Source organism: Egretta garzetta, unplaced genomic scaffold (assembly GCF_000687185.1).
Source record: "Egretta garzetta isolate BGI_Z169 unplaced genomic scaffold, ASM68718v1 scaffold68, whole genome shotgun sequence".
Taxonomy (NCBI): domain Eukaryota; kingdom Metazoa; phylum Chordata; class Aves; order Pelecaniformes; family Ardeidae; genus Egretta; species Egretta garzetta.
The window spans coordinates 4,142,997-4,169,569 of record NW_009260774.1 but is presented as its reverse complement, the minus strand read 5'-3'; the positions used below and the strand labels follow the sequence as shown (position 1 = coordinate 4,169,569).

General features: G+C 39.9%; 1 protein-coding gene across 2 annotated transcripts in view; it reads right to left on the bottom strand.

Annotated features, from left to right (window-relative positions):
• Window positions 1-26,573, bottom strand: part of NAV3 (neuron navigator 3) — a 273,197-nt gene that overhangs the window by 101,312 nt on the left and 145,312 nt on the right. For both annotated transcript variants that reach the window (XM_009646282.2, XM_009646283.2), the window contains exons 9-12: window positions 22,228-22,343; window positions 7,944-8,052; window positions 7,139-7,522; window positions 3,557-3,676 (exon numbers count right to left, since the gene is read on the bottom strand). In XM_009646282.2, the coding sequence (XP_009644577.1) occupies window positions 3,557-3,676; window positions 7,139-7,522; window positions 7,944-8,052; window positions 22,228-22,343 (729 nt within the window). The remainder of the gene's footprint in view (window positions 1-3,556; window positions 3,677-7,138; window positions 7,523-7,943; window positions 8,053-22,227; window positions 22,344-26,573) is intronic.

Genomic DNA, 26,573 nt, shown 5'->3' with positions numbered 1-26,573 from the left:
AAATTAAATATGCCATGTTCCTTTCTACACCAAAGTGCTTTCCAGAGCAGTATGCAATCTACACTTAAGTCTTGGCTTATGTTGCATTCATGAATTTAACTTTTTATGAACTTGTTCAAGGAGCGATTTAATATTATTACTTGGATGAGCTCTCTCGGGCTAGGTTCCCACATGGAGATCCTTCAACCCTTTGCTTTTTGGAAGGAAGCAGAGATGCAGGTGCCCATCTGAAACCAGTTTAGAGTGGAATCATACTGGGAACCTGATTGTCTTTTTACACCGGTTCCATGCCCTTAATTTCAATGAATTATTCCTGATTTATCCACGAAATGAGAACCAGTCTGAGAGTATACGTTTCCCAGAGATGGCATTACCCTTAGAGTTATCATCAGCCCACCTATCTGAAGAGTAACGTACTGCCAGCTCACAAAAAGAAAAAGTTTTAAAATATAAGCAGAAGCTGTAATTTAGGTTGTCAGAGAAAACCCAAGTTCATTTTCCATGAAGAACATGGGATTTCTGTCAGCAGAAGTTGCTGGCTCTGGTGATAGACAGAATACTGAAACTTCTCTCCTGGCTGCTAATGTAAATCAGATATTTGCAGCATATAATTTATTTTCTGCCTGCACAAAGATGCCAGCAGAGTCCATTACAGCAGAAAGGCCAGGGCAAATCATGCCAATTGTGAAAAAGTTTTATACTAATGATACCACAGAGAAAATGCATATGTCTTTCACATATCTACAGGGATGATAGAGAGAATAATCCTCTTTCATGGAAGTTCATCATACCCGTGGCAAGGCATACCTTAAAGACTTGACACAAGTCCTGTTATTTTTTGTTCAGAGTAGAAAAAATAAGATTTAAATTGCTATGTGAGATAAGATGAAATCTCAGGTACCCATGCTATTGTGAAAGACCAAAGCCTATCCTGCCAAACAAAGCGAGTCTCGGCAGTCTCTGCATTGCTTTTTCCACCTGATTTCATGTCATAAATATGATACACATTGCTGAAGATCAGCATAAACAATTTTTTTGTGTGTTTGACCTAATATAGGTATTTTGTGACCCATTTTGGCAAGCATGTGTTTTGTTATCATCAGAACTCATAAAAATATTTCATTTTTTCCACTTCCTAAACACCTTCTTTGCTACTTCAAGGAAAAGCATTTATACAAAAAGCACATATAAAAAGATCCATGTCAACAAAGCATGATTAAGATTACAAAAATCAAACATTGAAAGGTCAGAAAATGGCAGAATTGTCTGAACATCTGTAATTTAAATCCTTCATGCCTGTGCATTATGATAAAGTTATTAATTACATGATAGCATACAGTATGTTCCACACCACCATGCTTAGAGTCTAGAAGAGTACAGGAGCCCAGCTTTCATTCTTTATGTAAGGGAATGCAGTCACTACATGGTAAATCCTACTTCACGTCTGTAGGCTTTAAGCTCAAAAGTACTTTGGGGCTTGCTCATGCAGTTTGCTAATGTCAAGAGCAGCCTGCAAATGCACAGTGAAGATGGAAAATATTGAGATTTTAGTTGTTGAGACCAAATAATTTTTTCCTGAATACACATGATTTTAATTTTTTTAAAAACCTATGTCTTATATGAAAGACCCAAAATAATCTCCTGACAAATTTCAAGTCCCTGCTCCGCAACCTGGCAAGTGTTAGACTCAGAGGTAAAAGACTCAGAAACAGCAGAGTAGTTTTTAACACAACATTTTTAGCCAGTCTGACAAAGTTGTATAAACAAGCCAAAACAGATTTATGTACTGGGAAATGCTGGAAGATCTCATTAAATGAGAACTGATGACAGCCTCCTCATGGTTGCACGTGCAAAACATGTATGTACCTGCACACTATACAGAACAAATTAACACATACATTACTAAATAACACTTCAAAGCAAAACAAACACAAAGTGTTTGAGTGGCATCTAGAGTTTGAGGAATACTAAGAAAAATTTAAAAATCCCTTAATTTGGACCTCTTTTTTTTTTTTCAGGGAAAATGTGTGTGGTTTGAAACCTGGGTGTGAACATTGCATGTTGGGAAGAACTCTAATAACTTCACTCCTGGGTGAAAAAAAGATACGGAGACTTACAAAAACGTGGGTGTTAGCGAGATTCTCCGTCTTTAATTACATGACTCCCAGCCTCTAAATTTTCCACCCTCTCTCCCACTTTGAGCTTAAGGTTCTTGTTCTCACATACAGAGCTCCACAAAAGTCCCTCCTGCCCACATCTCATTTCTCATTTTCTCCTTCTGTTACTGCCTGAGTTCTATCCAAATTATTTTCTTAAACGCCTACTGTACACTTTCTCTGGTCTTTGCATCACATCAACGCTTGCATTCCAAAGAACCGAGCTGTGTTCATTTGAATTGCTATCTAAAATAGGCTTTTTCTGCAAGGTCAACAAATGCTAATATGTCAGCTAAAGCAACCTTCTTTTTTAAGTTATTGGTTCTCCAGATGAAAATTATCTTCTTTATCCTGATGCACTGTATGCACTGTTTGACTAGTGCAGACTATCCCTGACGTGTGTCACAGACATATTTTCACCAGAAAACTGTGAAAAGTAAAAATTATATCATACCTAGGTTAACATCCTAGAACTTATTCAAATAATTTTCTGGGTTTGTAAAATAAGAGAGACACTCTGTGAACCTTTTTTCCCTTCCCGATTAAATACTTTCTTTTTCCATAAAGGAAACTTGATTTTAAAAAGATGGGACTGAAATCAACCCCCTAAAACTGATACTGCCAAATTTCACAGCTGCTCCTTATCTCTATGATGGTCTGACCAAAACCTCAGAGCTGACAGCTCTAAGTTCTGCAAAAGTTGGGTTATGAATTTTTATTTCTCAGACATGGATACAAGCCACCAGCATGAATCCACTTTAAGCTCAAGGAAAAGAAACAAAACACTTGCCTAATCTGCAGAAGTACTAGTGGTTTTACGCTCACACCCATATATACACATATAAGGGCAGGACAACATTGTTTCTTTTTTCACACTGCATAGACAATGGGATACAACCCCACTTCTCGCTTCCCACTTCTCATGTGTACTGCCACCTTCTGACACCCTCAGAGGGCAATAACGGGTGGAGAAGACCAGGGTTCTGGTTCCAGCCAATTCCAAATGCGCGTTCTGGCCCACATCATCAGGCACACACAAGTTCTCTGCTGCCTAGAGACCACGTGTATTCTCCCTATGCCCATCAGTTGACAAGGCAACCTGTAAAAATCATGTCCCATTTCAGAGATTCAAGATTGCAAGTAAGCTCTGGGCTTCTTAACATTTTCTCTTACACCTTCAACAAAAAATTCTTCCTAAGTCCCCCTCCCATGTGCGAAATTTGCTTTTGCCCCATTCATTGTGGTATTTGGCGTACTGTATGCTCAGAAACCCATCAGCCTCAGAAGCTTGCTTTCTCTTGCTATTCCTTATGACCAAAATGGTGATATATTAGCAGGTATGTAGGGTGAAAAACATCTGCAAAGCTCAGATAGCTTTTTACTTAGCAAAGCACTGTTACCTGTCTGCATCCACAGTCACGTCATGAACCCCCCTTTGAATGACGTCTCGAGAGGCAGCTAGGTCTGGTATTCGGTTCAGACTTCTTGTATATAGGTTGAGTCCTCCATCTGTCATGTACCTGAAAATAAATGTGTGGTCAATCAGTGCAAAATGCAGCCATCTGGCAACGATGTTTCACTCTGAAGTTAATGGACTGTGGAATTCAAATTTTTAAGGTACAGGCTGTCTCATTAGATGGTAGACTTACACTAAATAGTCTCGCTTTGTGTGCCCAGCGCAGGGAGATCAGATATATGCCTATTTTCTGGGATATTTTTTCTTTTTCTGTGATGACTTACAGGCTAACATGTTTTATTAAAATACAGTTAGACTGAAACCCTCAAGTATCTTCAAAAATTTTAAGTACATTTTAAGTACTGCACCTTTGTCAAATGATAGCACAAGATACAAGAAGTGTAACTGCAGTTAAAAAAAGAAAATGAAGGAAAAAAATCAGTAGCATCCATCTAAATGGGAACAGAAATTGAGAACCCAAATCCAAAGTCCCTGCTGGGATGCAAGCATTCAGATATGGAAGAGATATCCACTGAAGCCCTTACAATGACATTTAAGAATGTGTTTTTATCTGTGTTCCTTTAGCTTAATTCCTACCACTTCACGTTATAACGAATGACTAATGAATCGAACAGTGAGTATAGTGCTGCTTATTCACTAGAGAACCATTAAAAGTTTCTGAATTTCAAGCAGCAGCAATAATTTCTGGAATGCCTGCTACAGTTTAATAACTCTAAGAGAGGTCTTGGTGCTTATAACTGAGTAGTACCACAAGCTTGTCTGGCTCTCAAGATCTGACCATTATTTTATCAAAGAACCTTTCATTAGACTGTCTTCCCTCTTAGGCTCTTTTTTTTTTTTTTTAACATTTTCCTCTTTTAGTTTTTGGTAACTTTAGTGTAGCAACCTAGTACAGAGTTTGCACAAATTTATTTGTGAAGGACCATGCGCACGGATGGCACTTAACATAGAAGCATACAGACACACAGAAAAAAACCCAACATTGGTATACCACAGTGAACCTGCTCAGAGCAAATTTACAGGCTTACTGAAATAAGTGTAGTCCCAATGCTAGGATGATGGCTAGAATGATCTACTGGATTTCACTCCCAAATCAAATAATCCTTAACAAAACTTCTCCCTGAGCCATGAAAATGGTGCCACTTGAACCCATCTTTCAGTCAAAGCATGTGTCCAAGTACACAAACATTTAACTTTAGTAACTCCACACAGATGCCCAGGCACAAGGCAAGGCACACACACGGCGCTGCTGCTCCAAATGTTCTGTTGGCCCTCACCCTGAAGTTCCTTCTGGGAGTTGATTTAATTGAAATCAACTTTCCCAGAGACCGCGGGGCAGATACAGCAGCCCAGGAGCACCAGCCTCCACCCACAGGGTGCGGGGTGGGGGAGCTGGTGCAGACTTTGACAGCCAAGCTGCGGTAGGGTAGCCCTGTGTGACAGCCACAGTTTGAGATGGCATCATGTCCTGGATGGCAACTGGGATGAAGGCAACCTCAAGTGCATTAAAACACAAAGGGTCGATGTACTTATTTTTACCTAAACTCTGAGGCATTTTATGCACTGATAAGATTTGGCCTGCAGTTCAGCAAGGGATTTCTGAAGCCCTGGTATCTGGAGTCTGCAGAAGGTAACTCCACATTTGTTTTCAAAGGTAAATTAACAGTCACACTTACACACTAGATTTATCCTTTTATTAAAGACAAAATTTAGACTTTTTGACAGATTATTTAGCGAGGGATGAATTATGCAGCAGGTTCCAAGGCTCTGGAATTGCATTTTAAATTTAGCTGTGGTTTGAATGCAATCCAGTCTATATGGATTTTTTCCTGTACAAGTAAGGCCTGAATGGAGAGACTTAACAAGTACAACAGGCCTTCCTCACACTAATTTCTAATTACTGCTGCATTCCTGTCCCCAAGTGTTTAAAGTAATTAAACTGAAAATGGAAGAGGCATAAAGGAGATAAGACTTTACATGCCTCAGTGAATCCTGAAATTTCAGAGCTTATTAACTTGTTTTTAACATTTACGGCACCTAAAAATATTAACTGAGCACATTGCAACTTACTGTCTATTGAGTCATCCTTATTACAGATGCAAAGAAAAGTCACCCAAGATGACTATATTCATTCTCTAATGTGATAAGCTAATTAATACAACTCATCAGGCACTGCAAAGGATTCCCTATCTTTTTTTTTTTTTTTTTTCTAAAGAAACCGATGCATCTGTCAAAGGCAGCATTTATATTTCCTTTATGATAAGAGGTCTTCAGATGTTGAAGCATTACATTTTCTGCATGTCTTTTCTCTGTTCTAGCACACATGAATACAGCATCCTACTTGAGAGCCACTAATGCTGTGCTGTGGACAACCGTGTCGGCAGTGCTCCATTCACAGATGACTGAAACAGGGCACCAGGGAGATACAGGGTATGCTTGCTTTATAGTTATGCTTTTTCTAGAGCTCTATCTTTGGATGGTGCTTGACGTGAGACGCTGCTCCAGAGAGAGCTTGGATCACAGGGTTGCATTTGCCCTTAGGAACGTATCACATCCAGTTTCATCAACCGCCATTATCTACTCATAGCGATACTTCAAATCAAGCAATTACATTGACAGCAAGAGTCCTAAATTTATACAGAGCAAAGCAGTGTGGTGTGACATGGCCACGTACTCTGTAAGACTTCTGTTCAAACCAATGTTACCTCAGCCTCCAAGCAGCCTCAAGATGCCAACAGTAGCAACTGAACAGTAATTTGAGGGAAACAGTAACACCTTTTTTTGCAGTTTTTTTTAAGTGATACTTTAGGAGTTCTAACATACATAGGAGTGAAGTGACTTGTGTTCCAGGACTGAAATAAGAATTGTTAAATAGTAATTTGAAACAGAGAGAAAGCATTACCCCAAAGTCAATCAATTGATTAAGTAAACAAAAATAAAAATAATTGCTATTCTTTTTCCTGGGTATGCTAGGAGAGTGACTGATCTATTATTTTATGCAAATATATTCCTACAACTCAGATGATATTCACAGTTGAAAAATTGCAATAAAGGCCTATCACACAGACTATATACTAGACAGTATCTGAAGTGGAAAGAGAGAAAAGTCAGTGCTGTCAGCAACTGCTCTTCATCAGCCGCATTCAGCACCATGACTACCATCTCAAAAAAACCATAAAAATACTGAAAGAAGACCCATCCCAGAGCAAGCAGTGCAAAATGATGGCTTACCAGATAACTAAGACATTCCAGTAAGTAATAAGTACCTGTGCTCTTATCAAAGTTTATAGCAAAATCATTTTGATGTTAAAGGAGAAGAACTGAATTTGAAGGCAGATGAGAACATCACCGGCAGCTTAGGGGCTTTTCTTTTTTTTGGTTTGGTTTGGTTTTATATGTATATTTTTATGTAGTAACCATAACGCAACTTCCACTTGTGTGCCAGAATTTGTTAGAAAAATCCTATTAAACCAGTCAATCGTGCATTAGCTCAAGTGCTACTTACCCACTATTGATGTCATCCGTTCTGAGGCTTTTACCGAGAATGTCCCCATCGCTCATGTAGCCGCCAACGTCAACTTCAGAAGACATGTCCAAGTCACCACTTCCCTTCTCACTCATGTCGATCTGTGAGATGTTTCCAAGGCGAGAAACAGCTGCTCGGCGAAGTGGCGTGGTGTACATGAATCGAGAAGGGTCTGTGTGTATGAAGCGACTCGCGCTGCTGCGAGGATAACCAGCACCCAAGGACGGGGCATCTCCTGCCTGCAGCCGAGGACTGGCCTGCCCTAGCCTCCAAGTCACTGGGGTGGACCGGCTTGTCAAGCTTGGTATGCTTCTCCCATTCACCTCAGTTGTCACAGTGCTGTCAAAAGTTGTCTCCAATGTGCTACAAAACAAAATGGAGAAGTCAGCGAACTGTGCTTTCTCTTTTCCTGAGAAACCAGGGAAAGCAAAGGCTGGAAGAGTATATATTTTTAAAAAAAGTTCTCTGTGTGTGTGTGTGTGTTTCTCCATGTACACACATGTATTTGTGTAAACAATAACCTCTACTTATAAAATAACCTAAAATAAATTTTATAGGCTTCTAAGTAGTTGTATATGAAACAATAACCATATTTCCGAATTATTATATAAGACACTTTGACAGTAAAGTATATTAAAGTCACATTTAAGTTGTTGAGGCAGTATAGAAAACAGCATGGTTGGTGTCACAGCTAATTTTCCCTTGCAAGTCCGTAATTCATTCAGCAACTAGTAATGCTCTCCTACAGTCCAAATTTGTAGCAGTCTACAAAAAACTGCTATACCTGTGGCTTATCTGGGTCCCTCTAAGGCTGGACATAGTTTCTTCCAAATTCTGTCTCAGGTCTGCTATATTCTTTACTGTTCTCATTCTTCTTGTTTCAGGGTCTTCCCCTGGATGAAAACAGCAAAACCAGCATAAATTTTAGCGCACGCGAGCGCATAAGGTTGAATAAAGTGCACACACGTATACACAGCTGAGAATATACACATGTGATTGTAAATAGGTCTGTCCCTTTAATCTTTTAAAAAATAAAACCTCATTCTTTCAGTAATAAAACACACATACGTTTATAAATAACATGTGGTATGTAAAAAAACCACTGAAAAGAGTCCTGGTGAAGTATCCCTGTTAGGGCCCAAATATATTAATGAAACTCAGATTTATAGGGTTGGGATTTTTATCCTCTGTAATCAAGGCATGATGCAGCCCCAGACCACTTGATACATTACACAGCCCCTTTTTCCTCCTTGACATTTTACAGGACTTAGTAGGAAATAAAGCCACAATACATCTGTGTCTGGAAAGAATTGGAATGACTGTTACAACAACTCTTCAGTATGCACTTAACATCCAGGCTATTTCAAAGTACTCTTTAAGTCAGGCACTTAATAAGGCATCTTTCCTGAACTGTAATGGTTTCCTGAAGGGGGAGATTATTCTTCATACGGGATAAAAAAGATATTCTTCTTGGGATAAAAATCTGAAGACTCTAAGTACATGCGTCATTTATGCAATTATGGATTTTAACAGCCTTCAGGGATCCATCGTGAAGAGCTAGTCTGGTATCTTGAACAGTGAAGCCTGCAGAACTTAACCTAGAACATCCTGAATAATGTTTACCTCACACGATTAAAAAAAAAAGCAGCAGAAAAACCCCAAAAGTTATATATTATGTGTTACAAAAGGAAAACATAATAAACCTCAAGGCAACCTCCCACGGTCATATATGAAGAAACAAAAATACATGTTTTCTAGCATATTCATATATCGATAATTTTTCTTTTGGAGAGTAAGAGAATTTCAAAAGAAAATACGTGACAAAAATCACTCATTTGTTCAAGGTGAGCATTCTGCTTTTGTCTGTGTCCCATATTTGTTGCTTGAAAGAAGGTTGGCAAAAAGCTTGATTATTATAGTTATGTGTACAATGCTGAATGTGAAATGCAAATAATTTCTTTTATCCCCATCAGTGATAAATTTCATGTCATACCTGACCTTATTAAGTTAATTTTACTCATTCTGGAAATGTTATCATCAAGAATGATATTGTGCAACCACTAAAATTATCTCTAATATTTAACCTTAGATTTCAGCATTCCCCTTCGGAACAAGCTCTTAATCTAATTTTGGAATCCTCATGACATCGAGAAACTGTTTCATTTCTGAATACATCTAACAGGAGGTAGTGCAGTGAATTTAAACTCAACATCATACAAAAATCAAGATCAGAAATGCAAGCAGAGGCAAAATATCATATAACACTATGATATTTCATATTTGTAAAATGTAAAATACACATGCAGATACACATCTTCTCTTGCCACCTTTCCTCCTCCCAGGTTTGTATGAGAGTTTAATACAAGATATAAATTCACCAATGGTGATGTCTTTGAGGAAAAGCATGATGTGCCATCTAAGTGAAAAAACAAGTAGGAGAGGTTTGGGAAGGAGGGAAAAGGGAAAAAAACTGGTATCCCTTGCAGAGCAGATAAAATGGGAAAAAAAAAGGAAGGAGGAGATCTTAATGTAGAGTTTGCAAGAAAAGTTGCATAGGGCAGAGAACTGGGACACGTTCAACGTGGCGCCAGAACCAATGAAAATTTTGTATTTGACAAAATATTCTGGAAAATTAAAGCAAAAAAAAAAAAATAAAGTCCTACAGGAAAAAATTCTGGTAAGGTAAAAAGATCTCAACACAACATCTATTTGAAGGCATGGGAAAAAGGTTGACTTGCAGCAGAACTGCAAGTATGGGTTTAATATTGGTTTGCAAAAAGCATTAGGTTAACATACACATTGGCATTTATTTCAAATATAAGGGAGAATCTGCGGAAGCAAACTATATTTGGACAGTGGTTCACTTAAGCTACTTAACTTTGAGTTTTGACTAAAGGATGAAGTCTTTGAGCTCACTGACAGATTGAATTGTTACTGTACCCTCTTTTGCAGTCCAGGTCCCATCGCCCGAACACTCTGCAGACAGTTAAGAAAAATCCCAATTCCTGACATTAAATAGAAATAAATGATAACATATACATTCCATATACCCTTTATTTCTTCCCTGATAGGCAAATGATCCATGATACTAGCCAATGTACCCTGTAGTTGTCATTCAATGTCAAGCTAGCTTTGACAGCAATGCTAGTTTGAGGCTTTTCCCATCTAGTCCACCCTGGCTATGTCTTCTGTCCTCTTTGCCACAGCCAAACAGTCCTTCAGGAACTGCTGTTTGCTTGTTTGTTTTATCACTCCAAATGAATTCTTCAGCAGCTTAATGATCTAAGAATCCATAAACCTCTGTGTTGGCACCACGGAACTGACAGTGGGGTCAACACCCAGACAGGGTGGAGACAAGAAATGGGGATACAGGCACAGCACTGCTGCCAAACTCTCCATCTTCTGAAGCATGTCTATTCCCAAAATTTTGCTCCCTAAAATAAACTGTGTACATTTTTATATGTAATACCTTGCAGGAGGCAAATGTTCACACTCAGATTGAAATTACCACAACTAATCCTGTTTCAAGCTGGATGTGTCCAGTCAAACACCTTGCTGATTCATGTACCCATGGATCCCATGTACTGTTTGCAGAGATTCCTGGAGATTCCTGTGAAGCAAAAGGTCTCATGCCAAGTCAAAGCTAGAGACCGTTAAGTCCTGTTAGATTGAACCTGCTGTTGAAAACCCAGGCAGTTCCTAGGCAGACTGTCCATGCCTGCCCCGAGGCAGTTGCCTATGGTACCTCAGTTCCTCACTGTTGCTGCCCTTTGCTTTCCCCTCTCCATCAAATGCACTCAAATTTACTTCCAGGATCACATTATATTCCCGCCACAATATCTATATGGGGGATACCCAGGACCTGTTACCTGCCCTGCCTCAAACCAGGGGTGAAACAGTAGCTTGCTGGTATAAGACAATTTTCCGCTGTACACAGAAAGACACATTCCAGGGTGTAAGCAGGCACAATTAAAGGCAAAGCAATACCTTACCTTTATGTTTATTTGAGGAACTGAACATAATTCATATTTGCAGTGACTTTGCCCTTTCCTTCCTTGTTTATCCTTGTCAGTTGTCCTTTGCTGTATGTTAACACTGCAAATTCTTACAGTAAAAATGACAGCAACTGTCTTTTTTAATATATATTGTACAGTAAATAGCATAACAAAGCCTTAAGGTGTAATTGCAATACAAAAAATAAGGTACATATATAAGGCAAACTGCCAAAATATATTTTCAGAGAAGAATATTTTACTTTCAGACAAATTATACCATAAAAAGTGGTGTTATTCTATTCTGGGAAGGTGAAAAGTTTAAGGTCTAATCTCTTTTGATCTCTCAGTGACATAAAAGGGTAATTTCAAAACATTTCCACCATTTTTTTTGTAAAAAAGACATGACTGGAGTTTTATAATCTTAAAATACTACATAGTACCACATACAAAATCCTCATAACTATAAATATTAAGTGTTTCAAAAATAATGGTTTTTTTTTCTTTCCTTCTCTTAAGGCCTTATCAATGGACTGATGCTGTACCATGGATGAACAAGTCAGAAATTAGAAACAGCTGAACATGATGCTTGAGAAACTTTCTACACCGAGTGCAAGATCCTCAGACATAACTTGCGTCTGGTATTACCTACATTTTCAGGACAGCACTGTGGCTCTGCACCTACATCAAACGTCCTTCTGTACAGAGGACCACAGGGATGGTGAATATGTGTTTTTTTCCTGAAAGCTATCTACATCGCGTCTGCTAGAAGAGATGCTATGGTGCTTATTGCAGCAGAATTGGGACACACTGCATGGGTTCAAAGGGAGCCCAGACTCCCCCAGGCACCTTGTTGCTTATTACTATGGCCTCCTGCCATCATAGAGTATATCCATATTTGCATGACCTAACATATCAGAAATGCTCCCTGGCTTGTTCTCTCAAGTGATTCTAGTTTGTAGGCTGAAGAAAAGCCATTCTATTTCACATGTGGAGAGACTGGGGTAAGAAAGACTAAAACTAGGGTACCCCGAAACTTTCTGTCAAAATTCTGTTCCTCCTACAAGAAAGACAAAATATTTTACTGATTCTATGAAATATAATTGGCTCAAATCACTTGTAGCTTCATTATTTATCTTAAACATGAATATTCCAAAAGATTTTCCCCAAATTCTTGCCCATAAGTGAACCATTACAGATTCCCTCAATAAATGTATTGAGAACACATTAATTTTTTCCATTGTGTGAGACACGTACACCGGAGATCAAAGTAAACATTTAACAGAAATCACTGATCACCTAGGTTAAACTTTTACGTTCACATTTCTGCAGCTCACCCATAACTGCACGTTTAATAATACTGTTCATCATCATTTCAGTACTTCCGCACATGTAATTACGGCCCAAAGCAGATAAATGAGAGAATAATAATTCCATTAATTGTCTGATTTTCATAAAAGGATTTACACATAATAAGCAACTCCCCAGAGAACTGTCCACTCTTAGATATTAACTCCATTCATAAAGTACCAGCATTACTCCGGAGGCAGGGAAACTGAGGCTCACAAGAGACTGGGGATTTGCTCAGTCACACGCAGCTGAAGAGGAGCAGGGGCAGGCGAAGAGCTCAGCTTCCTTTTCCAAGCCTCTAATCTGTAGGAGAAGCCCCTTTGTGCATACTGGTATGAGTCTACCAACAAAAAGTTCTGCATAAAAAGAGAATACTTCTTTCCTTTGTTATTTTGAGATGGTAGCTTTTTACACTACGTGCACAGCAAAAATTTTACCCCGAATGTTTAAACACAATCAGGGCTAACATATCCAAACCTTCAGGCTAGACACATGCTACATAACCTTGGAAAAACAAGCAGCCACTTCAACCGTTTGACTGGCTGAAGAACAAAGCTTTGGAAACGAACACTTTGAGCACTCTTGTAAAGGGCTGAGAGATGAAAAGTAAAGCCAGTATCACAGAAGCCTTTTGAAGCACCTATGGCTATGGACTTCAAATGCTCACTGGCATGCACTGATATAACTAAACCAGTTATTTAAACTAAACTGAAACCCGGGCACTCACAATTCCACATATATGGATGAAATTATCAGCGGGGGGAAGGAGGGAGCAATACTGGAGGGACAGTTTGTATTTGTAAGTAGGCCAAGACATTTTCTGTCTAAACCAAACCTTGGATTCAAGATTTCATTTTTAAATTCATGAGAACAAATGTCATTACAATTAAATTATTTATGAATAAACTAATAGCACTTAAATGTTTCACCTTATTTTTTCAAACAGCTAAGCAAACTCTGCTCAATTATTCACAGGCTGTTGCTGCTCATGCACCCATCAAAAGTGATTTAGACATTTGTCTTCCTTTCATACAGTCTTTAGAGCAAAGAGTAAGCAAACAAGGAAGAAAGGTCTAGACCCTATTTTTGCATACTGTTGCAAATAAACCCAGTTCTGTCTCGTGAAATCACTGTCAAGACCAAAAATCCGCTCCGTGCAGATATGTGCTAACACTTGGTTCTCATCCTGCCCTTCCTGACATCAAGCCAAAGTTAACTTACCTAAAATATCAGTATAAAGGACCTGTTCTAGGTCCCCCAGCATTGTTATTATGACATCTTCATCCAGATGTGCGGTCCCTTCACGCAAGCAGCCTTCCTCCTCCTCCTCTGCCCAGTTCCTGCTGGGGAAACGGGATGTACAGGATGCATTTCCATCATCTGATTTTCCCCTCTCCTCATTGTCAATCTCGAAGTCTTCACCTACACGCTGGTCTCCTGACCTCCTGGATGTCCTGCTTCCAGCAGGTGGTATCGCCTGAGACCCCTGGGGTGCGGTGAGGCTGGGGCGGCAGAGAGAGTGCACCGACTGCGAGAGCACCTTGGAAAGGGAGCCTCTGCTCCCAGCTTCTGCCTCCCGCTGATGGTAACTCTGGCTGGACTTGGAGGCGTTTCCAAACCAGTTCTCCCTGTATGAGTATCGCCTCTTCTCCCCTTCACTGATGAGCGTGAGATTGGTTAGAGACTTCTGCTTCTGAAGACGAACACACCCTCTTCTAACCTCCTTGCCTTTAAACACTGACAGTTCGGCAGATCGCTGCATCTTTCCGGCTGGGGCTTCACCTCAGTTCGATTTCATATTTCTGAGATGGACAGCAGTTCAATTCTTCGGAAAGGTCTGGGAGGTGATCCCTTCAGCACCACACGCTGCACATCCCAGGTAGCACATACTTGCACTTGCAATGAAAAGCACAGCTCAAACATGCAGTGTACATACTGTAAATGACTCGACAGGGACAGTCATTTTCTTTAAAATTATGCTGCTGTCTCTGCTAAGCCACTTCTCTCCCGTCACATTAATCTGCAGTACTTACAGTCATTTTCACTTGGATTTCTCTCAAGCAGAAGAGAGTTGATCAAACACTCTGCTCCAGCACAGAAGTAATCCCAAAAGCCAACTGTGTTTTCCCCTCTCCATCCAATCACCAGTCTCATCGGAGCGGTGGGCCTGCATCTCTGTCTACAGCTGCTGCCTTCTGAAATCCAAAGTAGGCACAAGTGCTGTCTTGGGCTTTCCCCCCCTCCCCTCACCAGATCATGACTGATCCCAGTGCACGGCTCTTCACTTTAGATGGGCTGACACAGAACTGCAAGTACAGCCTCCACGTCAGAGCTCAATAAAGAGCCAAAATTAACCACTGAAGCAAAGCTCTGCACAAGCCTCCTTACATTTTAGTATTCAACCTGCATTCCCAGATATATGACTCTTCTCTGCTACTGCAGTGAATGCTGCTGGCTGCCATGGCAGCAAACATCCTGGTGAATTAAACCGGAGACACAGAAGCCTCTGCCCAGTTTACAGTGCCACAGGTTTCCAGACACAGCTTCACCTGAATGGGATGCTACAGTAACAGACCTAGCTCACAGTCAAATCCTATTTTTCTCCCCGAAAGGTAAGGATGACAAACTATTTCTTCCATATCACTGCTACTCCCTGTGCAGGAAGCTAAAAGCAGATTTGCAAACAGACCTTCAGTCTTGCAATTTCTGCTCTAAATAAAAAAAAAAAAAATATTATAATTTAAGATCATAAAGAAGCTAGAAATGGAAGATAACAGTACCTACCCAATAAGGTGATTTATAAAAGGAAATATTTCATTTCTTTCTCTTTAAAATATACCTTGTTTGCCTCTGTGAAATTCAGGGGCTTTTATGGAATTAAAAAGCCGTAATAAAATCATTGTTTCACAATCTTCTGAAGAAAACCTATTAATGGAATAGTAATGTTTTTATAAAGCAACTCAGTATCATGTCTGAACTAAGTTCACCAGTTCTAAATGTTGTTTTTAAATACATTACCAAGATGGAAAGAAGAGTAATGTTTAAATGTATAGCTTTCTCACAGAGAAAAAGATATTAGTCCCAGAAATAATAGGCAGATGAACAAAGAACTAGCTGAGTTTCATTCTAATTTTTTAGATACAAACTTCTTCTCTAGGGGCAATTATTTTCATAAAACATTATGCAGAAATCTACAAATATGCAAATTGTTGTATAACAATATCCTGCTTTTGTCAGTGTGAAAATACGCTCGTCTCACATCCCTACCTGAGAAACCATGACGGGGAAGTAACCTTTAAAAATGCCAGCCTAAGAACTACAGACTGCTTGCAGATTTCCTGTATGAATAAATGGGTGCTAACAGAAGCCTCAGTGTAATTCTTGTTTTTTGCTGTCTCATTTTACAGTTTTTAAACATATATAAGGAAAAAAATACCTGGGAGAAACTTCTTAGAAATTTTAAAGGAAGGGTGCATTTTTTCCTAGGTAACCCTCATAAACACAGAACTAATCTAGAAAAAAACCCCAGTCAGTAGTCTCAATCAACGGTGGTTCTCCATGTTAAATCACTGACACGTTCCTAGAAAGACAGGGTCCACAACAAGAAAAGACACCACTCCCCTCCTCACCCAGCCCACAGAGTAAGAGGGGACAAGAAGAATGCTCTGTCAGCCCGAGTACAAAATCATCCCAAATATTTAATGCCTGCCACTTCTTCAGCGGGGAAACAAAAGGTCAGACTGCTGTGTTTACTCCCAGGGTCTGCCAGTTGCAGTGGCATATGGGCCCTTAAAAGGTTTTTGCGAACGTGCTGATGCCTGCCTGCGGCAGAGCCCCGCATGCCGGTGCGGATGCTGGTGCAGCCCCGGCTGAGGAAGCAGAGGTCCAGCACTGCCCGTGTGCTCCCGCACCCGTACCCACCACCATGGCGCTGTAACAGCCTGAGCACAGCTGAGGAAGATGTTGAGGGAATCAGGAAAGCTTCACAGGGGTTTATTTACAATAGGGAATTTGCAAAATGAAGGGCAATCTCACTCTTTTCCCACTCAATGGTTTTAAACCCTCAACTCATACTCAAATTGGTACAGTATTCTTGGGTGCTATGTTTTGAATTAATAGGAAGGACGATGATTTGGCCCCGCGCGACACTGCAGTGCAGTGGGACCAAGGGAACAGGAACTTTTCCCACCGTAAACAGCAAGGCTGAATCTCTCCCTGATACTCAAATAAATGAGTGGTAACTTCCTCACCTTCCCTTTCATGCCTAAATGGCTACAACCAGTGGCTTGTCCCCACAGTCATCTGCAGGCAGGTATGGATCTGCTCTGCCTCCACACCCAGCTCACAGCACGCGTGCCCGGTCATCTGCAGCGGTCATTCCTGTGGTGCTGTGCCTGGCCTCGGTAAGCCCCGTGGACAGGGTGCGCTCCCTCGTGCTAAGCACTGCTCTGCTAGGGAAGCAATGCATGCTGTGGCTGCTCAGCTCTGAGCATGAATAGACCAAATACAAGATGCCAGAACTGGCCAGGTATATTTAGGCCTCTTTCCAGGTGGGAGCAGAAAAACTTATGGCAGGGGATGAAATGTATTCACCCAATGAGCCATGCCAAACCTCATGTATGGTGTTGGCAATAGGTGCCACACCAGTCCAGGCTGGAAGGGTCTCTGGTAGGGGTATAGCTGGGTCCTGGGCAACCCAGTGGGTCTCCAGGCTCTCTGCTGACCTGTTTCTTCTCCCACCTGAGCTATTCCATGCAGCACAGCTCCAGAAGGACACAGGTCACGGACCATCATCCAGGTACAGGAATGACACCTGAACTGCGTGGGAGCCACGTGAGCGTAGCTGGCAGCTTCAGCATCCACATATATCATTTCATTTTACATTAAAATCACAATGAGGCAAATGCTGGGATATGGAGGTACTGGGGCTAATCACGCAACCTTCATTCAGCCTTCACATGTACAAACACAATACTACTGCCCTTAATTACAAGATTATATGAACTTTTGTCCCATTAATCCTACTGCCTCACTTGGCACACAGATCATCATGATAATTCTCCAATACAGCAGACACATGTATATATCTTGGACCAATTGCTCAGCACAAAGAACACTGAATTTATCCTTCTGCTTTACCACACCTCTCTGCAGGGTGTCATTCAACAAAATGTAAAATTGCAATGTGGAAAATGCTCAGGTTTATTTGTTGAAAAAAACTTTTATAAAGCTTATCCCTACATTTTAAATGTATGAAATACAGTAGCAAGCAAATACATCCTTCTAAACTAAGCAGACAGTATAGGAGACCAGAGGAAAGCAAATGTCATGACAGAGCATTACTCCCCAACTACCTTGCAGTTCAGTGTATTCCCCACCCACCATGCAGGAATATGTTTAAATTGAGAACAGCACAGGGAACTTCCCCAACCCATCACAGTCAGTGTAACATATTACCTTATTTTTACTGTCTCTTTCATAAAAGGAATTATAAAAATGATTTCAAGAACGAATAATCTAGGGACAAATTTTGCTGTCAGATAAGACTTTCTTTGAAGTCTCAGTGAATAGTTTGGAGCCTTACAAATGAATTATGTAATAGATCTGCAAATGCACAAGATTATGAATCTCTTGAGCCAAGCTAACTTGAAAAAAAAAATATTGTAAATTATTTCCATACCTATTAATTAACTATTTCTTTCAGAGACCAAAAAAGAAGCACAGTAAACATAAAAACTTGAAAACTGAATGTTTTTATGCTAATCTTGCTATTTATATTGGCCTATAGCTCTTAAAGTTATTCTTTCATTTCTGCTTCATCCCTCAGATTTTTTTATCGTTAGTCAATATTTGTAAATTCATGAATAATTATTTAATCAAACACTTTGCATTAAGCTCTTTGAACATGTAAACACTTGTTAAAGCCAAACACTATCACTGATTTCATAAAATAATACTTCGTAGTTCCTGACAGGTACGCTTTACAATGGATTACTAAATAATTAACTTTCTGACGTCCTTCTCCAATAAACTTGCAGCAGAGACTGATGAATGTCACAGCTACTTCAAGTAGGAACACTGGGTAAGAAAGTCTGAACAACTTGTTCATAGTCATACCATGAAAAACAAGCGCCAAAGCAGATTACGATCAGCTTTTCTTTTCATTCTCATTGTAAAATCCTGTCTATAAAGTTATACTCCAGTTTTGCAGAAACATAGATTCTGAGTAGTCTTGTTGAGCCAACTGGTACATAAAGTACATGCAAGAAAGAGTGCTTATACATGACTGCAGAACTGGTCCTTATTTAGGACTCCCAAATTTCTGTCAGGGATTTCCTGGATAGAAGTCCTCACATCTGTGTGCCACATGTGCAACGAGTCTACCGTATGCAGAATGCCCTGAAATGACTGCACTGGTGACCTGTGCCTACAAATGGGACTCATTCAGCATGTGTACAGGTATCACTGGCACCGTGCACGCAGAGGGGACCCGAGGCGTGCAGGAAGCCTCACACTTAGTGCACATGTGCTACACTGCTGATCTGCACGTGCACTGCGGAAACACCTGGGACTGCTCTGGCTGAGCTGTGGAATATTCAGAGGGAAAAAAAAAAAAAAAGAAGTAGGAAAAAAGTCTGAAGCACTTCAGATCACATCTGGAACAAATTCCCAGCAGAGATGGAGGAACAGTGAAGAAATCCAGATTTACAGTAGCTCTACCAAGAGGCAGAACTGGCTTTAGGCATAAGCCATGTAGGAAATTACCTAGGGCAGCAGATTGATGGGGACAAGCTATAAATAAAGAAGTTGTTCAGGTTATCAGGGCAGCACCTCTGTGCCCATGTCTACACCAGCCTCACCATCTCCCTCGCCTTCCCAGCACCATCCTCTTCTCACGGCTGTGCAAGTAAAACCAAGTGATCACTTGCCCAGTAGTGGGCAGGAAACAAGTGGCTTGTGCTCTGACTTTGCCCCATACTTTCATCAGCTCCAGGCTGGAAGACAGGAGAGGTTTTAAAGGTAACTGGCTCCCTTAGAAACAGGGAAGGAAGATACAGCAGAGGAGAAGTGGAAACTACCCCTACATTTTCTTGCTCTCTCTACATCCCCATCACCAGTGTTCAGACAGTGGCAAAGGGATATGAACTGCCTTGCTGGGCACAGATAACAGAGCCATGACCACCCACCACTAGAGCAAGGAAACTAACTTGGTTTTGGTATCCTGAATCACTCAGGGAGAGTGGTGCTTGAACAACCACTCCTAAATATTTTTAAAATTCTTTTTTCCCTATCCAAGTTTTGCCTATATCATGGACAAGCCTTGAGCCAGTCATGCTTACAGCATTAGCTTAAGCTTGTTTGGCTGATTTTGCCGTGGAGTGGACTAGGAGCTCTGATGCAATCTGCTTGGCTACTTATGGGAGCAGCAATCTTCAGCCAAGAGACAATAACAAACACGAGTGTGTAAATATTCTGAAAGAAGAGAAACAGTTTATACAATGACATGGGCTAAGATATCTTAGTCCTGAGCATGTTACCTTAGTTGCAAATATTTGGCACTGCAAAAATAATAAGACTAATGATGCAGAAACATAATACAGGTGGGACAGCACTTTACGAACCATCTCCTACAAGCTGTTTAGTGGTTTTCACAGATGCTCAGTCCCTTGCATGATCTTTATTGATCTTTATTGCCTACCAATACAGCATGTTTGGCTACCAAGTTGCAAAAGAAGCTTGAGGTAATATAAAGATGATGCCCATCCATAGCAGCAGTAGAAGATTTCAGGAAAATGATAATGTCCAGGCGAAAGAAACTCTGGATTGATCTCTTAACACTCTGGGTATAAGTGACCAGATCAAGGAAATAGCCCTTGCTCATCTCCTTGCTACTACTGGTATAATCACTTTATCATACCAGAATAAAGATTCTCCTAAGTAACAGAATTTAATTGTCCTTTCTCATGGCTAATCCATCATGGAATACTCCCCTGAATAGCCGTCACATGAGTTATTTTCCTTGCAGGTTCACCCATGATAGAACCACCGAAGACTTGGTGATAGTTCACCAACGCAGGCAATTATTTATCCAGCAAATGTAGTACTCGATCCATTAATTCTTTTTGCTGCTAACAGCCAATTATGGGTGACACACATCTGTTTTCCTCTGTATACAACAAACCATTTACCACATTTTCCCAGTGGTCCTGCTTTGCTGCCTGTTATGTCAGTCAACTGCTAAAGCCAGAGTCTGAATAATCAGATTAGAAACATCCCTGATGTCTAGTGCCCTTTATGCCATTTTCTTCTTTTTGATGCTCTTTCGTTTCTGTTCAGAACAGTAAAAGGCCAGGAGACATGATCTCCCATTTGATCATTTCAGCAGGTAACGCATCAATTTTTTTTCCAGCATCTCTGTAGGTAATTCCTTGAAACGTCTTTTGATTTGTGTTTCAATTATACTCCTTACACATGAAGACCAATGAGTCTGATTTTGGCATTAATTAAAATATTTTTTAACAGGCATGTGTCACTTCTAGGGAACATTTTGCCATGTTTCAGGGTGACAAATTTATGACAAAAGCTGCCTGTGCAAATAAGGGATGTTAGACTCAGGAAACTTCCAGCGGGACTGAGGCAAACCAGGACAAAACCTCAATTTCAGTATGAGTCAGCTAAATGCCAAGGCAGTCCCACAAAACTTGGGCATCTGATTTCCCTTCTGGTGGGGAGATAATTTTAGACCGATGTGTCAGATGAGTGCTTTAAAGTGAGTTATATCCTGTGTAAGAAGAACCACGTAACTCATTATAAATTCCTTTGAATGTTAAAAATTTGTAGTAAAAGGGCAAAACTATGGCTGAATCCAGTGAGACAGGATTTCACCTTTTATTCTCATAAAAATGATAATAAGAATAAAGATGTTAATGAAAAAAACAAAACAACAACAAAATAAGGCCCCAACAAAACAGCTCTGGTGAAGAGTCCCATTGAAAGTTCTCCCATACGACCCTGCAGTGCAATTCAGTCCTCATGAGAAAGCCAGTTGTGACACACTTTGCTTTTTGTATCCATAGGCAGAGCTATGGCCAGATCCTGGGCTGATGAAAATCAGCATGGCTCTGTTGACTTCAAAGGAGCTATTCCAATATGATTAAAAAAAAAATCCCCTCACATTTGTAACCTAATAAGGACTTTACTCAAGGTTTACAAGGAATTCCAGAACAAAACCTTCAGCAGCTTAGCTCTAGCAGCAGCTTAAAAGCCATATGCAATAGTAAGAACTTGTTCATTTTCCAATTTTCTTAACATAGATTAATTTGTAAAAGAAAATTATGTCTTGTGGAGTTTATGTCTCAATTCTGATGTTATGATTTAATTTCATGATCGTAAATGAATCACAGTGTCAAACATTCTGAAGTAGATTTTCCACTGCTCCTCTTGGAGCACTCAGTATGACTCTAACAGAAATTACTTGGAACCCTAGCTTGTGAAAACCCAATTTCTGCAAAATGATGAAGAGGATATTTGAACAGAAGGAGCTGGTTTAGATACAAGAACTGTGCATTTGAAGCACTAACTGTGCATGACCCAAATTTTCTACATATTTAATACCACTCATGAATAGAGGTCAGAAGTATTATTTCAACCGATTGCAAAACTCCTGGTAAGAAACAGATGTAAATAAAGAAGTTCACAGGCTTCTCCTGATTTATTGTTACTCACCAGATATCTCCTCTAGGCACTGTTTGGCAGTCTTACTGAACGACAAATCCATTTTAGTCGGACTGGTGCAGGAGTCAGCAGGTGGTAAAGAGGTACTGTCATTTTCTGAGAGAGTTCTGAAATCAAGCAAGAAGATTGATTATTGCCTGTCATTCATGTATTGATGGAAACAAATGTTACTTGCAACTCCATCTAGAATCTATATGGTGAAAATACCCTGAATGCCACATTCTTACTGTGTTAGTTTGACTTTAGCTACACAAATATGGAAGCAAATAGGAACTCTCCCTGTCTCTCTCTTCAGGAAGAGCTCAGAATTAATGCCAGGAAATTTGGAGCCATTTAATTTCCTCACTTTTTCTCTGCAAGAGGTGTCAACCAGACATAGGCAGAATCCATTTAAATTGGTTAAGTCACATCCCTGCACATATATAAGGGAAATGAAAACTTGTAATTGCTGAAATATTAAGCAAGAAAGGCCATGTGGGAAGAAGCTTATGCAAGGCTGGAATGGAAATCTGGCCCAGATATTTAAATCTATGTGCAGCTTCTTTTGATAATGCCCCTTATATAACTCTGGGGAAATGGGATAAAAGTTTTTCCATTAACTTCCTAACAGATAGCCCATATTTTCGGTGATGGTATATTTATGCGGATATCATTGATAAATTATAATGGGTATGCTTTGCTGAATACAGTTATTTGCTATTGCATAATGGTAAGTAGCAAGAAATACACAAGCGCGCAGATTATAATACAAAATAGATTACACAATTACTGTCTATTCCTAAGGAACAGCTGTAGCATCTAGCTTGCACAGGAACTGTTGAACTATGATGGCATTAAATAACAACCTGTACTACATTTGTATACAGAAAGAGAATACATCTAAAGAGATACTAGCCACTTTTTGAAATAAAATGGAAAAAAAGTCTTCACTTTGAGCTTCAGTTCTTCCAGGTTTCCCGACATGAACAGCACATCTGGTCTTTTGATTTCTTAAAAGACTAGTGAAATATTTATCTCCTAATTTTAGAATATTACAATTACAGCTCAGTTATCAAAATTCACCATAAGGTGTTTCCGATGACCAACTAAAGTGTAAACTCAAACATTTAACTGTGTGATGAATGTGCATTTTATAAATATAACTGATAAAACCAATGACATCTCACAAGAATTTTATGGCAACTTATTTTATGAAATAACTTTCCAACTAACATTTTCTTCAGAGTTGCTTACTGAATAGATTTGCTCACTAACTCATGACAGTAACTGAGGGAGCAGATATATGCACGTACAATGGCACAAGTACTGTTGTGGTGGAATCTGTTGATTGGAAACATTTAACTCTGACTCTACTTACGCAGATATAGAAATGTAAATTATGTCTGATCTGATGCACTCTTCTTATAAATTTCTGTACTTTTGGGATGCCAGAAACAGACAACTGCTCTATAAAAAACCTGGGTTTTGTTCTTGTCTACTACTTGTCTCTGTCACACACTACTGGAAACACAAGCTCATCACATGCTGCAAGGTTAACTAAATCCTAGTGCCCTTAAATGAAAATTTACATTTGGTGCTTGAGGACAGTGTCCTAAGTAACAAAAAGCCCACTTTATCCCTCCCCAGTGAATACACACCGAAATTCCACCATCCACCTATTTTCCCATATTGTTTCAAATCATCAGAACAAATGAGAGACATGTCTACTTTCAGCGGAAGCCACTTTGAGAGGCCGTGAATGCTCACGAGTACTCCTGTCTGGGTCAGCACTGAAACTTAGTGCTGGATCAGCCCAGGGCTAACTGTCAGCCCAAAACCACGTCTCAGAAAAAGGCACTTATAGTAATGGTAAAGGTAACCGATGTGGTCTGCACTCTTCTTATTGAACCCAAATCACGGAGCTGTCAGGGCTGGAGCCAGAGAGAGGCTAGAGTTAGTTTAGAAGAACACTGGAAAAGAGAAGGCTGCTCTTGGTCTTGTAGGAAGATCACCCAGCTAGGTGGGTGCAGACCAAGTGTTCCCAGCATTCTCCACAAAATGTATATGGAGTTTACATCAGTCCACCTCTAGTTAGAAATAAAAAAGGATCCTTTTCACCTGTTCTCCTTCTGATCCTATGAATCACATTCCTGATAGTGCAGCTCTTCATCCATCAGTCACTGCATCAACCCAGAAGAGCGATGCAAACCCTTCCCTGAATTACCAAGAGCCTTATAGGTAAGCTGTCTTCTACGATAAGATAGAAAGGACCCATTCCTGTTTATTTGGACATCTGTCATCAGAAATGGATTAAGTGGTCTGGACCCCCACTGGACACCAATACCCAACATTGCGCTGATTCTTGATCTAGTGAATGGGGATAGGTAAACACAGAACTTCAGTGATCTGGATTGCCCTCTGGCAGTGACTATTGCCTGTACAGTCAATAAAGACGAACACATAACTCGCGATTGACTGTATGGGAACACGGGTGCTTATGTTAAAAGGACTGGATCTCCCTACAAGAGTATAAACACGTAATGAGTGATTTACAGTGGCTAAGTAAACTTCAGTACAATGAGCGAATCTGTTTACTTAAAATAACAATGAATACACATTTTCACTTGTTCACAACTTCTTTCCCCAGGACACATCACACCTTTTCGAGATATATCAACTACCAATTAAAACACATTTCCGTTATTCAGTGTTTTGTTGGCTTTTTTCCATTTTCAGAAATGTGATGCAACTATAACCAGGAGGAGTTTGAAAACACTAAGAGAAAAGATACTTCCAAAAATTTCCATTCCAACTTTTAGAATCTGATTGGGGGGATTAATTGCAGCACAAAATCCAGTTTCTGGAGCATAAGATGGCATTAGAATCTAAGCCTTAAAGTAAAAACACTGAATAACAAATATCATATAACACTAATAATTTTAAAATATTTGATTTAATTTGTGGAAAGAAAACCATGGAAACACAAATCAAATGTAAATATGATGTGGTTTTCTTAAATTTATAGGCAGCCTGAAATAACAGATCTAAGAAACATGAAATGTCCCTTTTATCTTACTCGAAACTTGAAAGTTTAAATATAATGTAAAATAAATGTGATTTGCTATCAAAACAAATAACAAAGAAACTGCTGTACTGACTTCATTCAGCATTTTTATGTTTAATTTGGTAAAAACATCAATGATTTTAATTATCTGAGGCAACAACAGAAATCCCACAGAGGACTATGGATTTTGCAGCAGTTAAAGTTCTGCTTACTTGAGAAAACTTGTTTTTTACTGTGGAACTGGTGAGCCAAAAGGCACCTGCCCAGCCCTTGGGCACCCATGATGGAGGTACCCCAAGGAGGAACCTGGGGATGGGGCTCTCATCGATAGCTCTTCTCCCACCAGCTCTCCACGGGATTGCCAGCTGCCAGCACTGCCACAGCAGCCCTGCCTTTTGGCACGGGATGGCTGAGGTCGTAACTTTTTCTGGAGTCGAGCTTAGCCTGGAAGGGCTGCGAATCGTCTAGTGGTGAAAGATTTCTAAGGAAACCATGTAGGAACCTTGGCTCTTGGGGAGTAAGGAGGTCCAGGTATAGACTGGGTGCCTAAATCTTCAAGCTGCTTTGCTCTAGGCCTGTCACAGGGTGTGATACATTGGAAAAAGCATGTAGACACCTCTTTGCAGAGCTCAGCCATTCTAGTTCAAAAAAAAAAAAGGAAGGTGAAGCGGTGAGATTTGTCTTCCCCTATACTTCTAGCTTTTACTTCTTTCTCTGGGCCATATTAATCCCATGAATGACTCAAGTGATCTCTGCAGGACTGCAGCACAGATTAAACTCCAGGCAAGCAAACAGCAAATTAAAAGATCTTCTCATTAACCTTACACATTGGCCTCAATGAATGGCCCTCTATCCTCTACCTATTCACAGCCCACTACCTTAAAAAAAAACCCAAACCTAAATCCTTGCAACTGTCTTGACATTATGGAAAGTGAAAATAATTTCAGTTTAGTCAAAGAAACCCTGTTGACATTTCTCTCAGCGCTGTGCATCTGCAGCACAGGTTAATTTAGGCAACCGTCATGAAAACAGGACAATCTGTTTTCTATTTTAATCATGGCAATCAAAGAATATATTTATCCCAAACCCACTGAGTTATATGCTACCTATTTGTAAGAACATCAAACTTGCTTAATGGGACAAATCCTGCTCTTAATCACACCTGCACAAGCTCATTCAGTTTGATTAAAATGAGCCTGTACAGGAGTAATTAGGAACAGAATTTGGAACACTACTTAACAAGCTGTCTTTAATGCAGTCAGTCATTTCCCATCTAACAAAAAAAGCCAACCTT